The sequence below is a fragment of the Phyllostomus hastatus genome, unplaced genomic scaffold (assembly GCF_019186645.2).
Source record: "Phyllostomus hastatus isolate PE091 unplaced genomic scaffold, TTU_PhHast_1.1 phas_scaffold_182, whole genome shotgun sequence".
NCBI classification, from domain to species: domain Eukaryota; kingdom Metazoa; phylum Chordata; class Mammalia; order Chiroptera; family Phyllostomidae; genus Phyllostomus; species Phyllostomus hastatus.
Window position 1 is genome coordinate 6569331 of NW_025334013.1, and position 16192 is coordinate 6585522.

The window sequence follows — 16192 nt, forward strand, 5'->3', positions numbered from 1 at the left end:
TTAAAGTCACTGAATTGGCCTTGAGTTCTAAAATCAGAGAATGCAGCAAAACCTGGGAAATCGTGCATCGTCGAAATTTCCCTCGGATATCCCTTGCACAGGGAGGAACATCTCTTCTGTTGACACTCGGGCTGTGAGCCTCCTTCTGTGGCCTTGAAAGCCACATCTAGTTGAGGGGGTGATGGGCAAATAGGATTTTTCCTTTTGTTTTATGCACATGTGGTTGAGTTCAGTTGAGTGAAATGCCTGCTTGATGCGATTCCATTGTAGTGTCTGTACTTGGTTACGCTTGGGCAGGGTTAATGCCCACCGCTGGGCGACTGCCTGTAGCCATGGTATCATCCTCTCCCTCTCTCCAGCCTGCTGACACTCTCCCTCTTCTGCAGGCTATGGACTCGGAGGATGACCCGTTGTTGCAGGATGTGTGGCTAGAGGAGGAGCAGGAAGAGGAGGAAGCAACGGGCGAGGCCTTTAGGAGAGCCCAGAAGCCAGGGCCCCAAGCTGGGGCAGGGGGCCAGTGTTGCTGGCGGCACTGGACCTTGCCCTCTCGGCCCCCAGCCTCGGGCTTCTGGAGTACCTTGGGTTGGGCCTTCACCAATCCGTGCTGTGCGGGGCTGGTGCTCTTCCTGGGCTGCAGCATCCCCATGGCGCTGTCAGCCTTCATGTTCCTCTACTACCCGCCGCTGGACATCGACATCTCCTACAACGCCTTTGAGATCCGAAACCACGAGGCATCCCAGCGTTTCGATGCCCTTGCCCTGGCACTTAAGTCCCAGTTTGGGTCCTGGGGACGTAACCGGCGTGACTTGGCTGACTTCACCTCGGAGACACTCCAGCGCCTCATCTCAGAGCAACTGCAGCAGCTGCATCTCGGCAACCGCTCGCGAAGGGCTGCCAGGTTCCCACGCTCTGTCCCCGCGGTCCCAGGGTCTGGCCCAGGCCGGGCGTGGGACGTCCCCGCCTCTGGGAAACCAGCGGCCAATCGGAGCAGGCGTCTTCGACGGGAGTCGACCGTGGTGGATCTGGCAGCCAACCAGAGTGAAGCTCCGATGGACCGGAGGCGGGACAAGAATGGGCGGTGCCAAGTGGATACTCCGCCCACCTTGGCCAATCAGAGCCGCTCGCGTCGGGGCACCTCGCGTTGGGACTATTCTCGCTCCTACGTGAGCACCAACACTCAGACTCACGCGCACTGGCGCATCGAGCTTATCTTCCTGGCACGTGGCGATGCAGAACGGAACATTTTCACCAGTGAGCGCCTGGTCACAATCCACGAAATTGAGCGCAAAATCATGGACCATCCAGGCTTCAGGGAGTTCTGCTGGAAGCCCCATGAAGTGCTCAAGGACCTGCCACTCGGCTCCTACTCCTACTGCTCCCCGCCCAGCTCGCTCATGACCTACTTCTTCCCCACCGAGAGGGGCGGCAAGATCTATTACGACGGCATGGGCCAGGACCTGGCAGACATCCGGGGTGAGAAGACCAGGGTGTGCTTGGGGTGGGGCCTGTGCGTGGCGGGGTTTGAAGCAGCCTGGGGTGGGGCTTGTAAAGCGCAAGGCCTGAATGGGACTGGGGACCGGGCTCAGTGGGGTTCATTGGGAGATTTGACTCTTGGTTCAGTACTTGAGAGGCAGGTAAGAGGATGGGGAGAGACTTGGCTGGGAAGCGGAGTCGGGCTGGAGCTGAGGGCTGGGCACGCCGGAGGATCCCGTGAGGAAGGGCTGGTAGCAGCATCCGGTGTGAGATGAGATCCGAGGCAGACAAGGGAGGAGGTGTGGGCAGGCACACCCTGGATTGAGGGATGTTGGGAGTTCCGCTGTGACAAATCAGACAGAGCATGGAGTGGGGCTTGGGCAGAAGGTTGGTTAGCAGGAAGCCTGGGTGGGGTTACAAGAGCCAGGCATCTAATCAGAGGAAGATAGGGGAGTGGCTGGAGTCGAAGGAAGTCCGAGGTCGTGCTGGCGGTAAATTAGGGATGGGACTTGAAGGATGGAGCAAAGCCAGGTGTAGGGATGGGGCTTGGGTGTGCTTTTTAAAGGGGGGCGTGGGTAGGGTTTCAGGCAGATGAAGGTGGGCTGGAGAGATTGAGCCTTGGAATTAGCTGAGATTCAGACAGGAATGAAAATATCAATTTAGTGGGAGCCGCCTGGAGGGCAGGTCTGGGACTTCTCTAAACCATCCCTCTGTGTGGTTAGGAACAGCTCGAGGCAGCTTGAGGGCGAGTTTCTCAGTTCCTTAGAAGGGGTGAGGTGTGGAGGAGGGTGGGATAGCCCTGTTGGAGGGCTGGAGGTAGTTGACCCCTGAGTTCCTTGACCCCCCCGTCCCTGCACCTGCAGGTTCCCTGGAGCTGGCCATGACTCACCCCGAGTTCTACTGGTACGTGGACGAGGGCCTCTCTGCAGAAAACCTCAAGAGCTCCCTCCTGCGCAGTGAGATCCTGTTCGGAGCACCCCTGCCCAACTACTACTCCGTAGACGATCGCTGGGAGGAGCAGCGGGCCAAGTTTCAGAGTTTCGTGGTCACCTACGTGGCCATGCTGGCCAAGCAGTCCACTAGGTAGGAGGTCCGGCCACACCGGTGCACGCCTGTCCATGTGAATACCAGTGGAGGGCTTTATTAGGGTAGGGGATTGGTTTCCAGGTGCTTCTTTCTCATAAGCCCCAGGTCCCCTTCCCTGCAACCTTTTTCCTGGGCAGCCTTTCTTCCCAAATCAGGGGCAGAGCCAGCTACATCCTTGCCATCCCTCTGACAGGCCTGTCAAAGGCTCCTTTTCGTGATCATCACTAACGGTTAGTGAACATAACTTGGGAGGAGGTAGGGAATCCCGGAACTCTTGCCCTGGAGTTCTTGGGTATTGATTTTCTCCTGCAGTGGTGCTTGAGGACTTTTCTAGAAAGAGTGTTAAGCAGGGATTAAGGAGTTCCTTTCTTCATCTAATATCCAGGGAGGTAGTTGACCAGTCACTTCGTTTCTCTTCAGTTTTCCTACTTGTATCAAGGGGGAAGGGGGGAGGGGGAAGTCCTGCTACCCTTCTGGAGTCAGGAGGAAATGAGCTAAGAGATTGAACGGAGGGCACTTGGGGCAGTGGGGGCTTTGCTTATCCTCCAAGCCTTGGGGTGTGTGTCTGAGAATACAGCTGGGCTGCTTTCGACCAGCAAAGGGCATTAGATCGTTCATCTGTCAGCCCTCTGGCCAGCAACTCCACTGCCTGACAGTCCCCCGCCCTGCCGGGTCAGCCCCCGGCACGTTCTTTCCGTGACTCGTCCATTCATTACATGGAGCCAGTGCTGTAACAATCAGAGCGAACATTTATCGAGCGCTTGCTCTGTGCCACGCACTGTTCTAAACCCTTTACACACACTGTCTCGTTTTAATTCTCACACCAACCCAGTGACGTAAGTGCTGTTCTGATCATCTCCGTTTTACAAGCGAGGAAACCGAGGCACGCCACCCTTAAGTTGTTCAAAATTACAAACCCCTAAAGAGGCAGGATGGGATTAAAATCCGGGTTTTCTCATCCAAAGCTCCCCCGCCCTTTGCTGCATTAGGAGCTGCTCCCAGCCCTGCTCTGCCAGGAAAAGCCCTGTTTATCCACTGAGATCCAACCCAGGAGGCTTTTCCCTGAGGATGGATTAACTGCTTTCTACCCACTGCCACAGTGCCCTTCCTTCTCCCTAAGGGAGCAGGAAAGAGCCCGCACAGGCTCGCACAAGCTCTGGAGTCCGATGTATGTGGGGTCAGGCCCCACTGACGCCACTCAGCTGTGGGCGTTTCAGTGCGCTCTCTCACCCCTCTGAGCTACAGTTTCATCGCAGCCCTTGGCCACCTGTATTGTAGGTGTTCAATTCCTCGTCAGTCAAGGCACAGTCATCAAATCAGCAGCACCTGCAGCAGCAGGGGGGCTTGTTAGACATGCAGAATCTCAGAATGTCCAGGCCTTTCCTAGACCCACAGGATTTCCAGGCGACCTGTTTCCCATTAAAGTTTGAGGAAGTTTGGTTTAATTATGTCTTCATAAAGTATAAGCTTGTTGAGCGCTAGGATTGTTCTTGGCTCATAGAAATGAGCCAAGAACACCTATTAAAGGATTTGTCTGGGAGAATGGATGGGTGGATGGAAGTGTGGAGGGAGGGAGGGAGGGAGGAGCCCTGGGGAAAGGTACTCGCCTTGGTTAGGAAGCGGGGAGGGGCTGGCGGTAGAAGGATCTCCAGGGTTTCCAATACCAGCGATTGCCTCTGCCTAATATGCTCAGCTGCAGAGGCAAAACCCCTTCCCTGGGCGAAAAGCCTCTCTCTCCCTTTCTGTCCCCCCAGAGCTTCATAGGAGTGGTGGCAACCAGGCCCCTGGCAGAATTGACTTAGTACCTTCTTTTGCATTAATAAAATCTTTTCTATTATTCTATTATTGGTTACCTAATAGATGGCCTCATGCACCTTGATTTATTGCAGAATAATACAAATTATCACTTTTTCTACTTTCTAGTTAATACTAGAATCATAGAACACAGTTCACTGTACTTATAACCCTTTAGCCTTTTGCGTTTTTATTGCATGCATTTTAACTCTATATTTTTAAACTTGTGAGACATTATAGTATTATAGTATTATTTTACTGAGTCGGTATTCATTCATATTTACTCACATGTTTACCTTTTTTGTTGCTCTTCATTACTTTACAATTTTATGTTTCCCTCTGGAATCATTTTCCTTGTACCTGAAGCACTCACTCTCTTTAGTTTTGTTTTTGTTTTTGTTTTTTTGGTGTGGGCTTGCTGGTGATAAGTTCTCTTTTGTTGGCCTAAAAAACATCTTTATTTTACCTCTATTTTTGAAGTAAAATAAAGTATTTTATTTGAAGTGTTTCTGCTGGTATAGAATTATAATTTGGCAGTTACTTTCTTTTAATACTTGAAAGACGTTAATCCATTGTGCCATGACTGCAGTCGTTTCTGTGGAAAAGTCAGCTGTCAATCTTTTTTGTCGCCCCTTTGAATGATTGTCTTTTTTCCCTGTGGCTGCTTTTAAACTTTGTCTTTGTCTTTGATTTCACCAGTCTTACTAAGATTTATGTTGGCACGGTTTTCTTTGCTCTGCTTGGGGTGCACAGAACTTCTTGAATGGGTTGATAACTTTCATCAGTTTTAGGAATTTCCTGGCTATTGTCTTTTTGAATAGTGCCTCTCCCTCACTTTCTGTCCCTTTCCCTTTTAGGATGCTAATTGCACAAATGTTAGCTCTTCTCACTGAGTTTCACGTGTTTCAGATGCTCTTTTCTAGGTCTCCCTCCCACCCCCGTGGTTTGGTATTCCAGTTCACTGACCTGTCTTCTGTTGTGTCTAATCTGCCATTGGCGCATTGGCGTGGGTAGCTCCTGGTCCTCCTCCAAGTGTTGACAGCCATCTCTAATCCACTTCCATCTTTCTCTCTCCACGCTCCTCTCCTCCCCCAGCAAAGTCCAGGTTCTTTATGGGGGCACAGACCTCTTTGACTATGAAGTACGCAGAACCTTCAACAACGACATGCTCCTGGCCTTTATCAGCAGCAGCTGCATCGCCGCCCTTGTTTACATTCTCACCTCCTGCTCAGGTAGGGCGTCTCTGAAGGTCTCGTCTCCTCTCAGGGTGCTCCTGTCTGGACAAAGCCCTCCTTCTCAAGAATGCCACAAATAGTCTTCAGTCCACTGTGTCAGCTGGCGGGGAGGGGTGCTCAGAAGTCACTTTCCATCTTCGGGCAGGTAGACTGAGGTCCAGAGGCAGGTGGGCCTTACCTGAGGGCCCCCCGCCCCCAGCACCTCTCACAGTGTCACATTTTGCCCTTTGACCACCTTTTTCTTGCTGGCAACCCTGTTTTGGAGAGTCTGGAGAACTGGACCCTTGGTATGGATTATTCCCTTGTTATGGGACAGGGTTTTTTTTTTATTTTAAGATTGTATTTATTTATTTTTAGAGAGGGGAAGGGAAGGAGAAAGAGAGGGAGAGAAACATCAATGTGTGGTTGCTTCTCTAGTGCCCCCTACTGGGGACCTGGCCCACAAGCCAGGCATGTGCCCTGACTGGGAATCAAACCATGACCCTTTGGTTTGCAGTCCAGTGCTCAATCCACTGAGCCACACCAGCCAGGGCTTGTTGTGGGACAGTTTTACAGTCCCACATCAGCCACATTTTTGTCCCCCGTTCACTTTTCCAGCGCCACCGTCCCATGCACTCTAGCTGCTTCTTACTGTGTGCACAGTAGGAGCTCTCTGTTGCACATGAATGAAAGATTGGTACTGTTTTTTAAATGTTTTGAATATTTTTAAAAAGACATTCATTCGTCCATGCAGCAAATATTCATTGGACACCAACTCTGTGCCTGATGCTCGAAGCAGCGGTGTCAAACTCGTTCTCACCAGGGGCCACATCAGCCTTGCAGTCCCTTCCAAGGGCCGAATGTCATCTTAGGACTGTATACATGTAACTTCTCCTTAACTAGGGGCAAGGAGCTCGGCGCTGCCACCAGGTAGAAACAAGGTGGAAGGCCAGATTCAGCCTGCGGGCCTCGCATTTGCCACCTGTGCTCTAAGGTGCCAGGGATCCGGTGATAAACGTCATGGATAGACTTCCTACTCCCACAGAACCTCTGTCTACTGGGGTGACAGGCGTTTAAATAAGTGCACAATGTTTGCAATTTCCTACTTGCCCTTGAATGAGTTCTGCAGAGATGAAGGGCCGAGAGCAAACCGCCTTGTTCAGAGATGGCTCCCGCTGCCACTCAGGCCTCTGGCTTGGCTCCTTCTTGGAGCATGAACCGTACAGGACAGAAACGGGGTGGTGAAGGGTACTCTGCAATGTGGAGGTGGGGGGAGTGAGGCAAGACCAGCAGGGTTAGGGACCCGAAGGGGGGATGTGTGTTCCGAGGGGTCCCCCCACTGTATTCCCTGTCCCCTTGTTCTGCCAGTGTTTCTGTCCTTCTTTGGGATCGCCAGCATCGGCCTCAGCTGCCTGGTGGCCCTCTTCCTGTACCACGTGGTCTTTGGCGTCCAGTACTTGGGCATCCTCAATGGTGTGGCTGCCTTCGTGATAGTGGGCATTGGTGAGTGGCCTCCATTGCCATAGCGACGGGCTTCCTGCCTGAGAGCTCTGCCCCGGAAAGAGGCTTCTCCCTGGATGCAAAGGCTGGCTCCCGTGGAGTCTCCAGAAAGTCCCCGTCAGACCTCAGAGCCTCAGAGTGTGGTGAGGGGTAGAGTGTAAATGACAGGCAGGTCCCTGTATATGGTGAACCCCCGTGGGGTGGAAGGAGCTGGCGAGTGTGCTGAGCAGAGGTTAAGAATGGTGGGGAAATCTAGGAAAGGTGGGAAGGAGGCGAAGATTTGGAAGAAGGAGCTTAGTGCTGGCGCTGGGGTGGGCCAGAGGGCATGGAGAATGGGGCTTGGATTCTTGGCGGGTGGAGCCGAGGTCAGGTGGGCCTTCCCCAACTCCAGTCTGAGAAGCGGGGTTCCCCTGGAGCCTGGACTCTCGGGGGTCCTCTCAGGGTCGGTCTGGGCCCAGCCGGGGTCTGATCCTGGAGACAACAGAGTGGTCCTGAGCCTGTGCCTGCCGGCCCGGGACTCCCTCCCGCAGGTGTGGACGACGTCTTCGTGTTCATCAACACCTACCGCCAGGCCGCCCACCTGGAAGACCCACAGCTCCGGATGATCCACACCGTCCAGACGGCGGGCAAAGCCACCTTCTTCACCTCCCTGACCACGGCCGCCGCCTACGCCGCTAACGTCTTCTCCCAGGTGGGGGCCGCCGTCCGCCCCTGTCCTGGCCTCCCCGTGTCCCCCCCACACTCCCGGGCCCTGGCCTCCGCTCTCTCCACGGCCCCTTCTCTTCTGGCCACACAGCCTTTCCCTCAGGCACTTGCCACGTCGGTGGAGTCATTTTTGTCACTCATCACCATCACTAGGACTTAACAAATGGGAAAATTGTAATAATACAAATAGCATTTATTACGAATGCTCATTAAAAGTAATCCAGCATCCGCCCTGAAGTGCATTCGGCAGTTTCCAAAGCCCTTTTGCAATTAGTCCTCGTGATCAACTTATGACAAAGGTACCATTACATCCCTATTTTCCTAATATCCATCAACTGAGGCCCAGAGAGGTAAAGTGACTTCCCCAAGGTCACACAGCTGGTAAGTGGTGAGCCTGACCAAGTCCCCTGACCCCTGCACTCTTTCCACCCCGCAGCTTCATTCTGCGTTGTCACCACTCACGCCGACTTTCCTCCCGCTGACCCCGGGCTCCTTCAGGCTTCTGAGTCGGGCTCAGGGGAAGGGCTGAGTTTGGGCCAGCTTGTTGGCGCGGATGGAACTTGACAGGCAGTGAGCCCGCCTGAGTCTTTGAGAGATTTCATCACCTGGGCCGAATATCCTGTCTAGGAACCCCTGGATGCTTTAGGATTATCCAGGTCTCCTGGAGAACCACATCCAGGAAACAGGCAGAGCTGAGTTCAAATCCTACCTCTGCCGTTTCCTGGCTGTGTGACCCCAGGCAGGTTGTTGAACCTCTCTGAGCCTCACTTTCCTCATGTGTGGATTATGCAGAGACTGACACGAGATGATTGGGAAAGTGTTTCACAAACAGTGAAGGCTTGTCTGCTCGTTGACTAGTCTTCTCCTGACGGCCACACCCCCGTGCAGGTCCCTGTCGCACCTCCGGAGCACACCCACTGCCCTGTGGCCGCAGCTCCCTAGTCCCATCATGGGGCAGCATTCCCTCCCTTCCCATTCATGGACACACGGCCTGGGCCGACCCAGCCGGTTCCCGTGGGGTCAGTGACCGGCTCTTGCTCTGCGCTGGGCGTGTTCCGGGCAGTGGGCAGCAGCACAGACAAGAGCCTTGGCTCTGGGGGTGGGGCTCTTCCTCCCCCGTCGCATCCCCTGGCACCAGCCCTTGCCCTTCAGTGTCCTCCCGGGCCAGTGGCTGTCTTCCCAGCAGCCGGGGTCCCTTTGTCCTGCTTTCGGGAGCGGTCTGGCCTCCAGAGTGCCTTTGGCTGCAGAGTCCGTGGGCTCCCTGGGCTGCAGGCCCGACCAGCCCCACACCCTTCTGCCTCTCCATCGCCAGATCCCAGCCGTCCATGACTTCGGCCTGTTCATGTCTCTCATCGTGTCCTGCTGCTGGCTGGCTGTGCTCTTCACCATGCCTGCTGCCCTGGGCATCTGGAGCCTCTACATGGCACCACTAGAGGGCGCCTGCCAGACCAGGTGAGCTAGGTAGGGCGGGCAGGTGCGTGTCCTCCCCCTGAATATCCACAACAGGCCCTTTTGATTCGTTGTTGAGCCCGTTTTGTATGGCCAGCCCTCTGCTGGGCGCCGCTGAGGGCACGAGGGAAGGAGGAGAGAACCTTGCTGTTGGGTGGTTAGCATTTGTGACCACCTGCTGCTATTTGGCACTGATTATACTGGTACCCATTGCCCTGGGAGCCATGGAACCAGGCCCTCTCATTCTGCCCATTTCACAGATGGGGAAACAAGGGCTTGGGGAAGCAGAGCGAGTTTCCCTAGGTCACCCATCTAGTGGGCAGCAGAGCCTGGACTAACTGAGGGAGGTCCAACTCGATCCTGTGCTGTTAGCCACCCCGTGAAACATCCTCAAGTTCCCCGTCTGGGTGGAGAAACAATATTTAGACACAGGAGCCATGCGCAGAGTAGGACAGGCCAGTCTGGAGCTGCTGCCGGAGGTGGGGGGCCGGGACCTCGTGGGCCCAGGTGGTCAGGGAAGGGAGGGAGGGAGGGGAGAAAGGGAATGGGGTCCGGCCTGGGCCCTGGGCGGCTGCCTGGGCTTGGGAGGACTGAGGAACCATGGGGGGGTCTCTGGCCATGGGGCAGGGCACACGAAGGCAGGAATGCCAGGCACCCACGACAATGTCCTCCTGACCACGTGAGCCAAGGGGTGGCAGGAGGGAGCCGGAGCCCACAGGGAGCTTGGAGTTGGGCCCTCAACTGACTTCTCGGCTCTTCCACTCGCACCCTCCCCTCTGGGTGGGGGTGGGCTGGGGGTGGGGCACTGCCCAGGGCTGCCCCAGCCAGGCCCTACCCAGGGGCATTCAGATGTGATGGCCTCTGTGACAGTTGTATAACATCGAGGAGAAATGTCTCCAGGGAGGGTGCCTTTTTCTAATCTCCACAGATACCTAATAAGTCCCACCTCGTCCGCATCCCCGTCCCCATCCCCAGCCTGGGGCCACGGCCGCAGAGGACAGAGTGGACTGTCTTCCCAGGCCTGGCCTCCAGCCTCAGCCTCCCCGCCCGGCAGCTATGGGGCCCTGGGCGTATTCCTCAACCTCCCTGCGTCTCAGTTTCCTTTTCTTAAAGCGAGTATAACTGCCGTGTAGGGTTCCTGTGAGGATTAAGTGAGAGTCCACAGGGGGCACGTGGCACTCATGTTTGCCGTGTACTTATTCTTATTGCTGAGGCAAGCCCCCCCCCCCCCCCCCCCGCCCCCCGACATTCACTCCAGCCCCGGCCGACACGCCCAGCACAGCCCTGCTGCTTCCTCCTCCCGGGTCGGAGCCCCGGAGCCACCTGGCAGCAGAGGCAGGGCTCCCTGTGTGGGTCGCCTTGATCAGTGGGGGGGATCTACGTGTTGCTGTCTCCTCCCTCTGGGTACTGGCTGCTGTCACCATTTGTCTCCCCAGAGGAATAGTGGCTCCTGAGGGCCCGGGGGGAGGTGGCGCTGGGAAGAAGTCAGGCACGGGTTTCTGGAATGTCCCAAGTGAGATGTCAGCAGCAGTGTGAGCCCTGGGTTCCCGTGGCAGCCGGGACCCCGCCCCACCCTCCCCGGACACCCAGGTCCGTCAGGGCTCACCACCCTCCCTCACTCTCTCCGTAGCTGCCACCAGAAGTGCGGCCGCAAGAGCTCCCTGCACTTCCCTGGGGACATGTTTGCCACTCCCGAGAGGGCTGGGGGCAGCCCAGCCCAGGGCCCCATGCCCTACCTGGACGATGACATCCCCTTGCTGAACGTGGAGGACGAGCCAGGTAAGAGATGGAGCAGGCCTGCCCCCTGCCCCCTGAGGCCTGGGCATGGCCTCTGCCGGCGGGGAGCGGGGGGAGTGACTCTAGATGGTTTGCGGACAGGCCGGAGCGGAGGCAGGGGCTGCACGAGGTGGTCTGGGGGCGGAGAGGGTGAAGGGCAGGGTGGGCCTGGGCCGGGCCTCTCACGAGCCACTGCTCTGCGCCGGCAGTGTCTCTGGAGCTGGGCGACGTGTCCCTGGTGTCTGCGCCCCCCGGGGGCCCGCAGCCCGCCCCCGACGGGGGCGGCCGGGGGCAGCTCATCGCCCACCTGCAGGAGCTGCTGCACCACTGGGTGCTGTGGTCGGCTGTCAAGAGCCGCTGGGTGATTGTGGGTAAGTGGGCTCCGCACCCTCCTTCTCTCTGTCTTGTAGCTTCTATCCAGTGTCGGGGTGTGAGGGGCAGACTCCCCCAAAGATCGTGTAGGCCTTGGGAGCCCGTCCCATCCCGCAAAGGAGCTGGAGGTCAGAGACCTGGGCTGGTCTCCCTCACTGGCTCTCAGCCTCACTTCTAACCTCTGTGGCATGTAGCTGGTCCGCAGTAGCTTTTGTTTCTTGAGCACCTACTACGTGCCAGTCATCATGGTGGGCCACACAGCAGGGCACTCAATGCTTGGGCTCCGGAGTTGGACCAGCTTGGCTGAGTTGGACTCCAAACCTACCAAGTGCTAGCTAGGCGACCTTGGCCATGTCGGTCAGTCTGAGCCTCAGTTTCCTGTCCTGGGATTGGGGTAGAGTCAGACAAGATAAGGTCAGGGCAGGCAGATTGTGGAAGGGATGCCACAGTGCGTGTAACACACTTAGCCTGATGCCCGGTATACAGTAAGTGCTCAGTAAACTGTGAGTGTGGCTGCTGTTCTCATTGGCAACCGTATTTAGGTTTGTATACAGACAACTGAATGAACCAGCTCTTTGTAACTTATATGTTCTAAGATAGTGGCTGGTTCTTGTCCAGGAGTGTGAGCATGGAGCTTATCATCTGACGCCCAAGGGGGATACCCAGCAACCGACCCCATCCCTTGGACCGATCCCTAGCCAGCTTTGCCCACAGGCTGGCAGGCTGGAGCCCGCCCACTCCTGCGGCAGCCCTGCCCCCGGTTCCCCCACTGAGGGAGCAGCTAGGCTCCCTCAGTCAGTCAAGGCTCCCTCCGGAGGCATGGCTGGGGCCCCAGCCCCTCCTCGTGTGGTGTCCTTTCCCCACAGGGCTCTTTGTCTCCATCCTCATCCTGTCCCTGGTGTTCGCCAGCCGGCTGCGCCCCGCCAGCCGAGCCCCGCTGCTCTTCCGGCCCGATACCAACATCCAGGTGCTGCTGGACCTCAAGTACAACCTGAGTGCTGAGGGCATCTCCTGTATCACCTGTTCAGGTGAGGGTCTCCACCCGGGGGTCCTCTGTGGGCCCCAGCTCTCTCTGGAGTCCAGGTCTCAGTGGCTGTCGGCCTGAGAGATGTGAGACCCACGCTCAGCGTTTCTGCATCTCGTTAGACAAATATTTACTGGGTGTCCGCCGCCGCCTGGCACTGGGGACACCGAGGTGGGTAGGACAGGCTTCCCAAGCTGAACAGGGAGTCCACTCCACTGCTAGGGGCCAGCCATGGAAATAGTAGGCCTGAGCTGTGATGGAGGAAGAACAGGGTGTCCAGGCGCTCGGCATCATGGAAGCCTTCCTGGAAGAGGTCACGTGTAAGCAGAGACTGGAAGAATGGGAAGCAGTTAGCTGGGAGGGAGAGATGGTGGGGGCTGGGACCAGAGTGCTGGTGGTGGCCGTGGAGTCGAGAGACATTTCCCAGAACTTAATGACGGGGCGTGTCGGGGAGGAGCAAGGAAATGAAATAAAGACGTCTCTCTGCCTGAGAGGGAGCCTGGGCCGGGCCCCCACTTTACAGAGGGCAGCGCGTCGACCCAAGGTTGTACAGCTCCGCCAGGGCGAGAAACCAAATGAGAAGACGCTTGGGCAAATGCGTTCCGCTCCTGGGAGAAGATCCGCTGACTGCTGTAATTGCCTTCCTCTAATTAGGGTGGTGTTCAGATTAACTTGGCCTTCCCCTCGGTAATGGCATTAGCCAAATACACGGTAATTGACTGCGGCTCAGAGAGGTGCCCAAGGAGCCCCTCCTAAATTGGAGCCAGCCTGGGCGGCGCCCCCGGCTGCCCTCCTGCCCGCCTTGGCACACGGATTAAACTCCATTATCGCTGCTGTTACCAGGGCTCCTGCTGTCTGTCCCTCAGGGCCTGGAGGCCAGAAGCCACATCCCACCCCCATTTCACAGATGGACAAACCGCAGGGCGATCCCAAAGTTCCTGGAAGCATCGGGAGAAGGACCAGGGCCTCAGTCAGAGTCCAGCCTCTCTTATCTCTTGGCGCTCTGGACGGCCTCTTAAAGGGACCCCTTCACATTGTGGCAGAGAGCTTCGGCTCGAGGGGCAGACAAGACCCAGTCCTGACGGGGCTCTGCCTCTCACGTCCTCATCCTCCATCCTCGGCAGGTCTTGTAACATCCCCGCCCTCCTGCTCTCGTCCCCGTCAAGTGAGCTAACAACAGTGACCTCCTAGGATTATTGAGGGAGGATTGAGTTTTTGAAGGAGTAAAATTCCTCTCATTAAAAAGCAAAACTCATCCACGAAGCTTGGGCAAAAGAGGAACACCCCCCCACCCCCCCCCCACCCCCCCACCCCCCACCCCCCCCCCCCCGACCACCTCTGCTAGCTGGTAACAGTCCGTTCCTGATCGCCCCCGACCGGGGCTGTGATTGAGCACCTATCACAAGCTACGAGCATGAGAAGCAGCGTCCCACTCGGTCCTCAGCCACCGTCTGGATGGACAGATGGACGGTGTCGCCCCGTTTGACAGCAAGAGGGCGAGGCCTGCGGGGGAGTGGGGGGAGCAGGGAAAGTTTCAGAGCGTCTCGGGCTGGCACGTGCTTTCTCTCGCTTAAGGTTCCTGTAAATTCAGTATTTGCTGGTTTTTTTTGTTTTTTTGTTTTTTTTTGGTTTCTTTCAGACCTCTCACACGCCCCCTCCTCAAGCTGGGGGCAGGGTGGGGCCCCCACCGTCCTGCAGCGGCTCCCGTGTCCCTGCGGTTGTCCCCAGTCCCAGCCTCTGCCCTCTCCCCACCCCCCACCGCTGGGCCCAGTGGGGGTGGCCCTGCAGCCCCTGACCCGGCTCGGTGGGGGCAGGTCTGTTCCAGGAGAAGCCCCGCAGCCTGCAGAGCAACCTCCGGACGTCCCTGGAGAAGAAGAAGCGGGGCTCAGGGGTCCTGTGGGCTGGCCGGCCCGAGACCACCCCGCAGGGTCAGTGGGGAGCGAGGCCTGCCTGGGGCAGGGGTTGTCGGGGGGCCCTGCCTGGTGCCGGGGAGCGTGGGCCCTGTGAGGAGAGCAGGCTGAGGTCTCCCGGGAGACAAGAACCTTGTCCTTGGGTCACTGTGGGTGGGCTGGATGGCTGCTGAATTTGGGGCGAACCGGGTCCCCTACCACTGTCCCCCCCAGCTGCCCCCAGCCAGAACTGTGGGCTCTCCTCTGGCCCCCACTCCAGCCCGGCCTGCGTGCCCGTGACCCTGCCCTGTGCACCTCCCGAGTGGGTGAATGGACATGGGGTCTCCATCAGACGTGGGGTGCTGGGACCCGTGTGGGAATTAAGTACCCTGAAGGGCAGTTCTGTATGACCATGGTCACCCCATCTGTGTCCACCGTTGTCAGCCCCAGCCCCAGGTCCGTGCTGCTCCCACGGCTGCCACTGCCCCAGTCTGTGACAACACAGTGTCACCAGCAAGTCTCCCTTGTTGTCACTCTCCCCACCCATGCCTCCACCCTGAACCAGTCCCCCACTATTCACACAGCCACCCCATCCTGGTGACCACCACCACCAAGGTCTCAGGAGGAGCTGAGGGCTCAGCTCCTCGGTGGGCAGAGAGGGGACTGCCCCGGGGTCAGGGGACGCAGCCGAGGTGACGGCGCACCCCCTCCTTCCCCTCGTTTGCCCCCCAGACTCCCCAGGCACCGTGTACATCTCCAAGGTGATGAGCAGAGGCCGCCCGGCCGTCTACAGGTTCTCCCTCAACGCCAGCCTGCCTGCCCCCTGGCAGATCGTGTCTCCTGGGGACGGGGAGGTGTCCTCCTTCCAGGTGAGCCCGGGCTGTCGTGAAGCAAGTCACCACGACCGGGGAAGCGGGCCCTCCGTGCCCCTGCAGCGGGGCACTGGCCGTTCAGGGAGGGGGAGGCGGGGTCTCTGAGGTGGGAGTGGCCGCAGGTCAGTGGGGGCCCCGCCCCGCCCCGCCCCGCCCCGCCCCGCCCCGCCCCGCCCCTGGCCGAGTCTGTGGTGGGGCCCTGCGGAGGGGTGAGAGCACGGGCTTCCAAGTCAGCCAGTCCTGGGTTCGAGTCTTGCCTCTGCCATTTCTAGCCTGTGTGCCTTTGGGCAGATGACTTAGTCTCTCTGAGCCTCAGCTTCCTCCTCGGTGAAGCGGGCTATGAAAAGTCCCAGCCAGGGTGTGGGGGACGCGCGAGGTACGGCCTGTGCGTCGTCACGGAGCCTCGGAGCGCCGAAAGGGCCCGATCCCCGGTCGCCGCCCGTGAGGCCGCTGCTCCTGGCAGCGCCTCGGGCGCCCAGAGAAGGGCCTCCGGAGGCCTCGCCGGGCCTCCGGGTTTTCCTTCGAGGGAATCATTCGTGTTTCCTTCACACATCACAGCCTCCCGCGTGGCACTTAACACGCGTGCCAGCACATTTGTCCACTTGAAAGATGAGGGGTCCGGGCACTTCCTGTGTGCTGACCCCTCGCTCGGGTGTCAGCACACGGGCCACCTCCCGCAGAGCCCTGTCCTGGCCGTCCTCCTTGGCTGGCCCTCCACTCCCCCTGCTCATCTATCCTGTGTCTTACCCTTGTGGCCATTTAATTCCTGGCCCCCCAGAGAACCTAAAGCCTCGGTACCTGGCAGCCCCGAGGGCAGGGACCGCCCCAGCTCGCTCACTGCTGTGAGCCCGGCTCAGGGCCGGGCTCGGCGCGCAGGCGAAGGGAAGACTGAGGCTCAGAGAGGGAAGGAAGGACTGGCCTGATCTCGCCGCTCGAACCCAGGCCTCCCGCGCCCATGCCCAGGGCGCTCTCCTGCACTCCGGGGGCCGGGACTGGGCGGCCAGGCAGAGGAGGGAGGGGACGGCGCCTGAATCCAGG

At 58.0% G+C, this 16192-nt stretch overlaps 1 protein-coding gene across 1 annotated transcript in view; it reads left to right on the plus strand.

The window, feature by feature from the left end:
• The window catches only part of DISP3 (dispatched RND transporter family member 3), a 44131-nt gene that overhangs the window by 18329 nt on the left and 9610 nt on the right, over positions 1-16192 (plus strand). Inside the window, exons 2-12 of the mRNA XM_045858451.1 lie at positions 387-1473; positions 2337-2556; positions 5449-5585; positions 6936-7070; positions 7598-7758; positions 9085-9224; positions 10852-11000; positions 11207-11368; positions 12236-12397; positions 14208-14321; positions 15015-15151. Coding sequence (XP_045714407.1) covers positions 390-1473; positions 2337-2556; positions 5449-5585; positions 6936-7070; positions 7598-7758; positions 9085-9224; positions 10852-11000; positions 11207-11368; positions 12236-12397; positions 14208-14321; positions 15015-15151 — 2601 coding nt within the window. The 5' untranslated portion in view covers positions 387-389. The remainder of the gene's footprint in view (positions 1-386; positions 1474-2336; positions 2557-5448; positions 5586-6935; positions 7071-7597; positions 7759-9084; positions 9225-10851; positions 11001-11206; positions 11369-12235; positions 12398-14207; positions 14322-15014; positions 15152-16192) is intronic.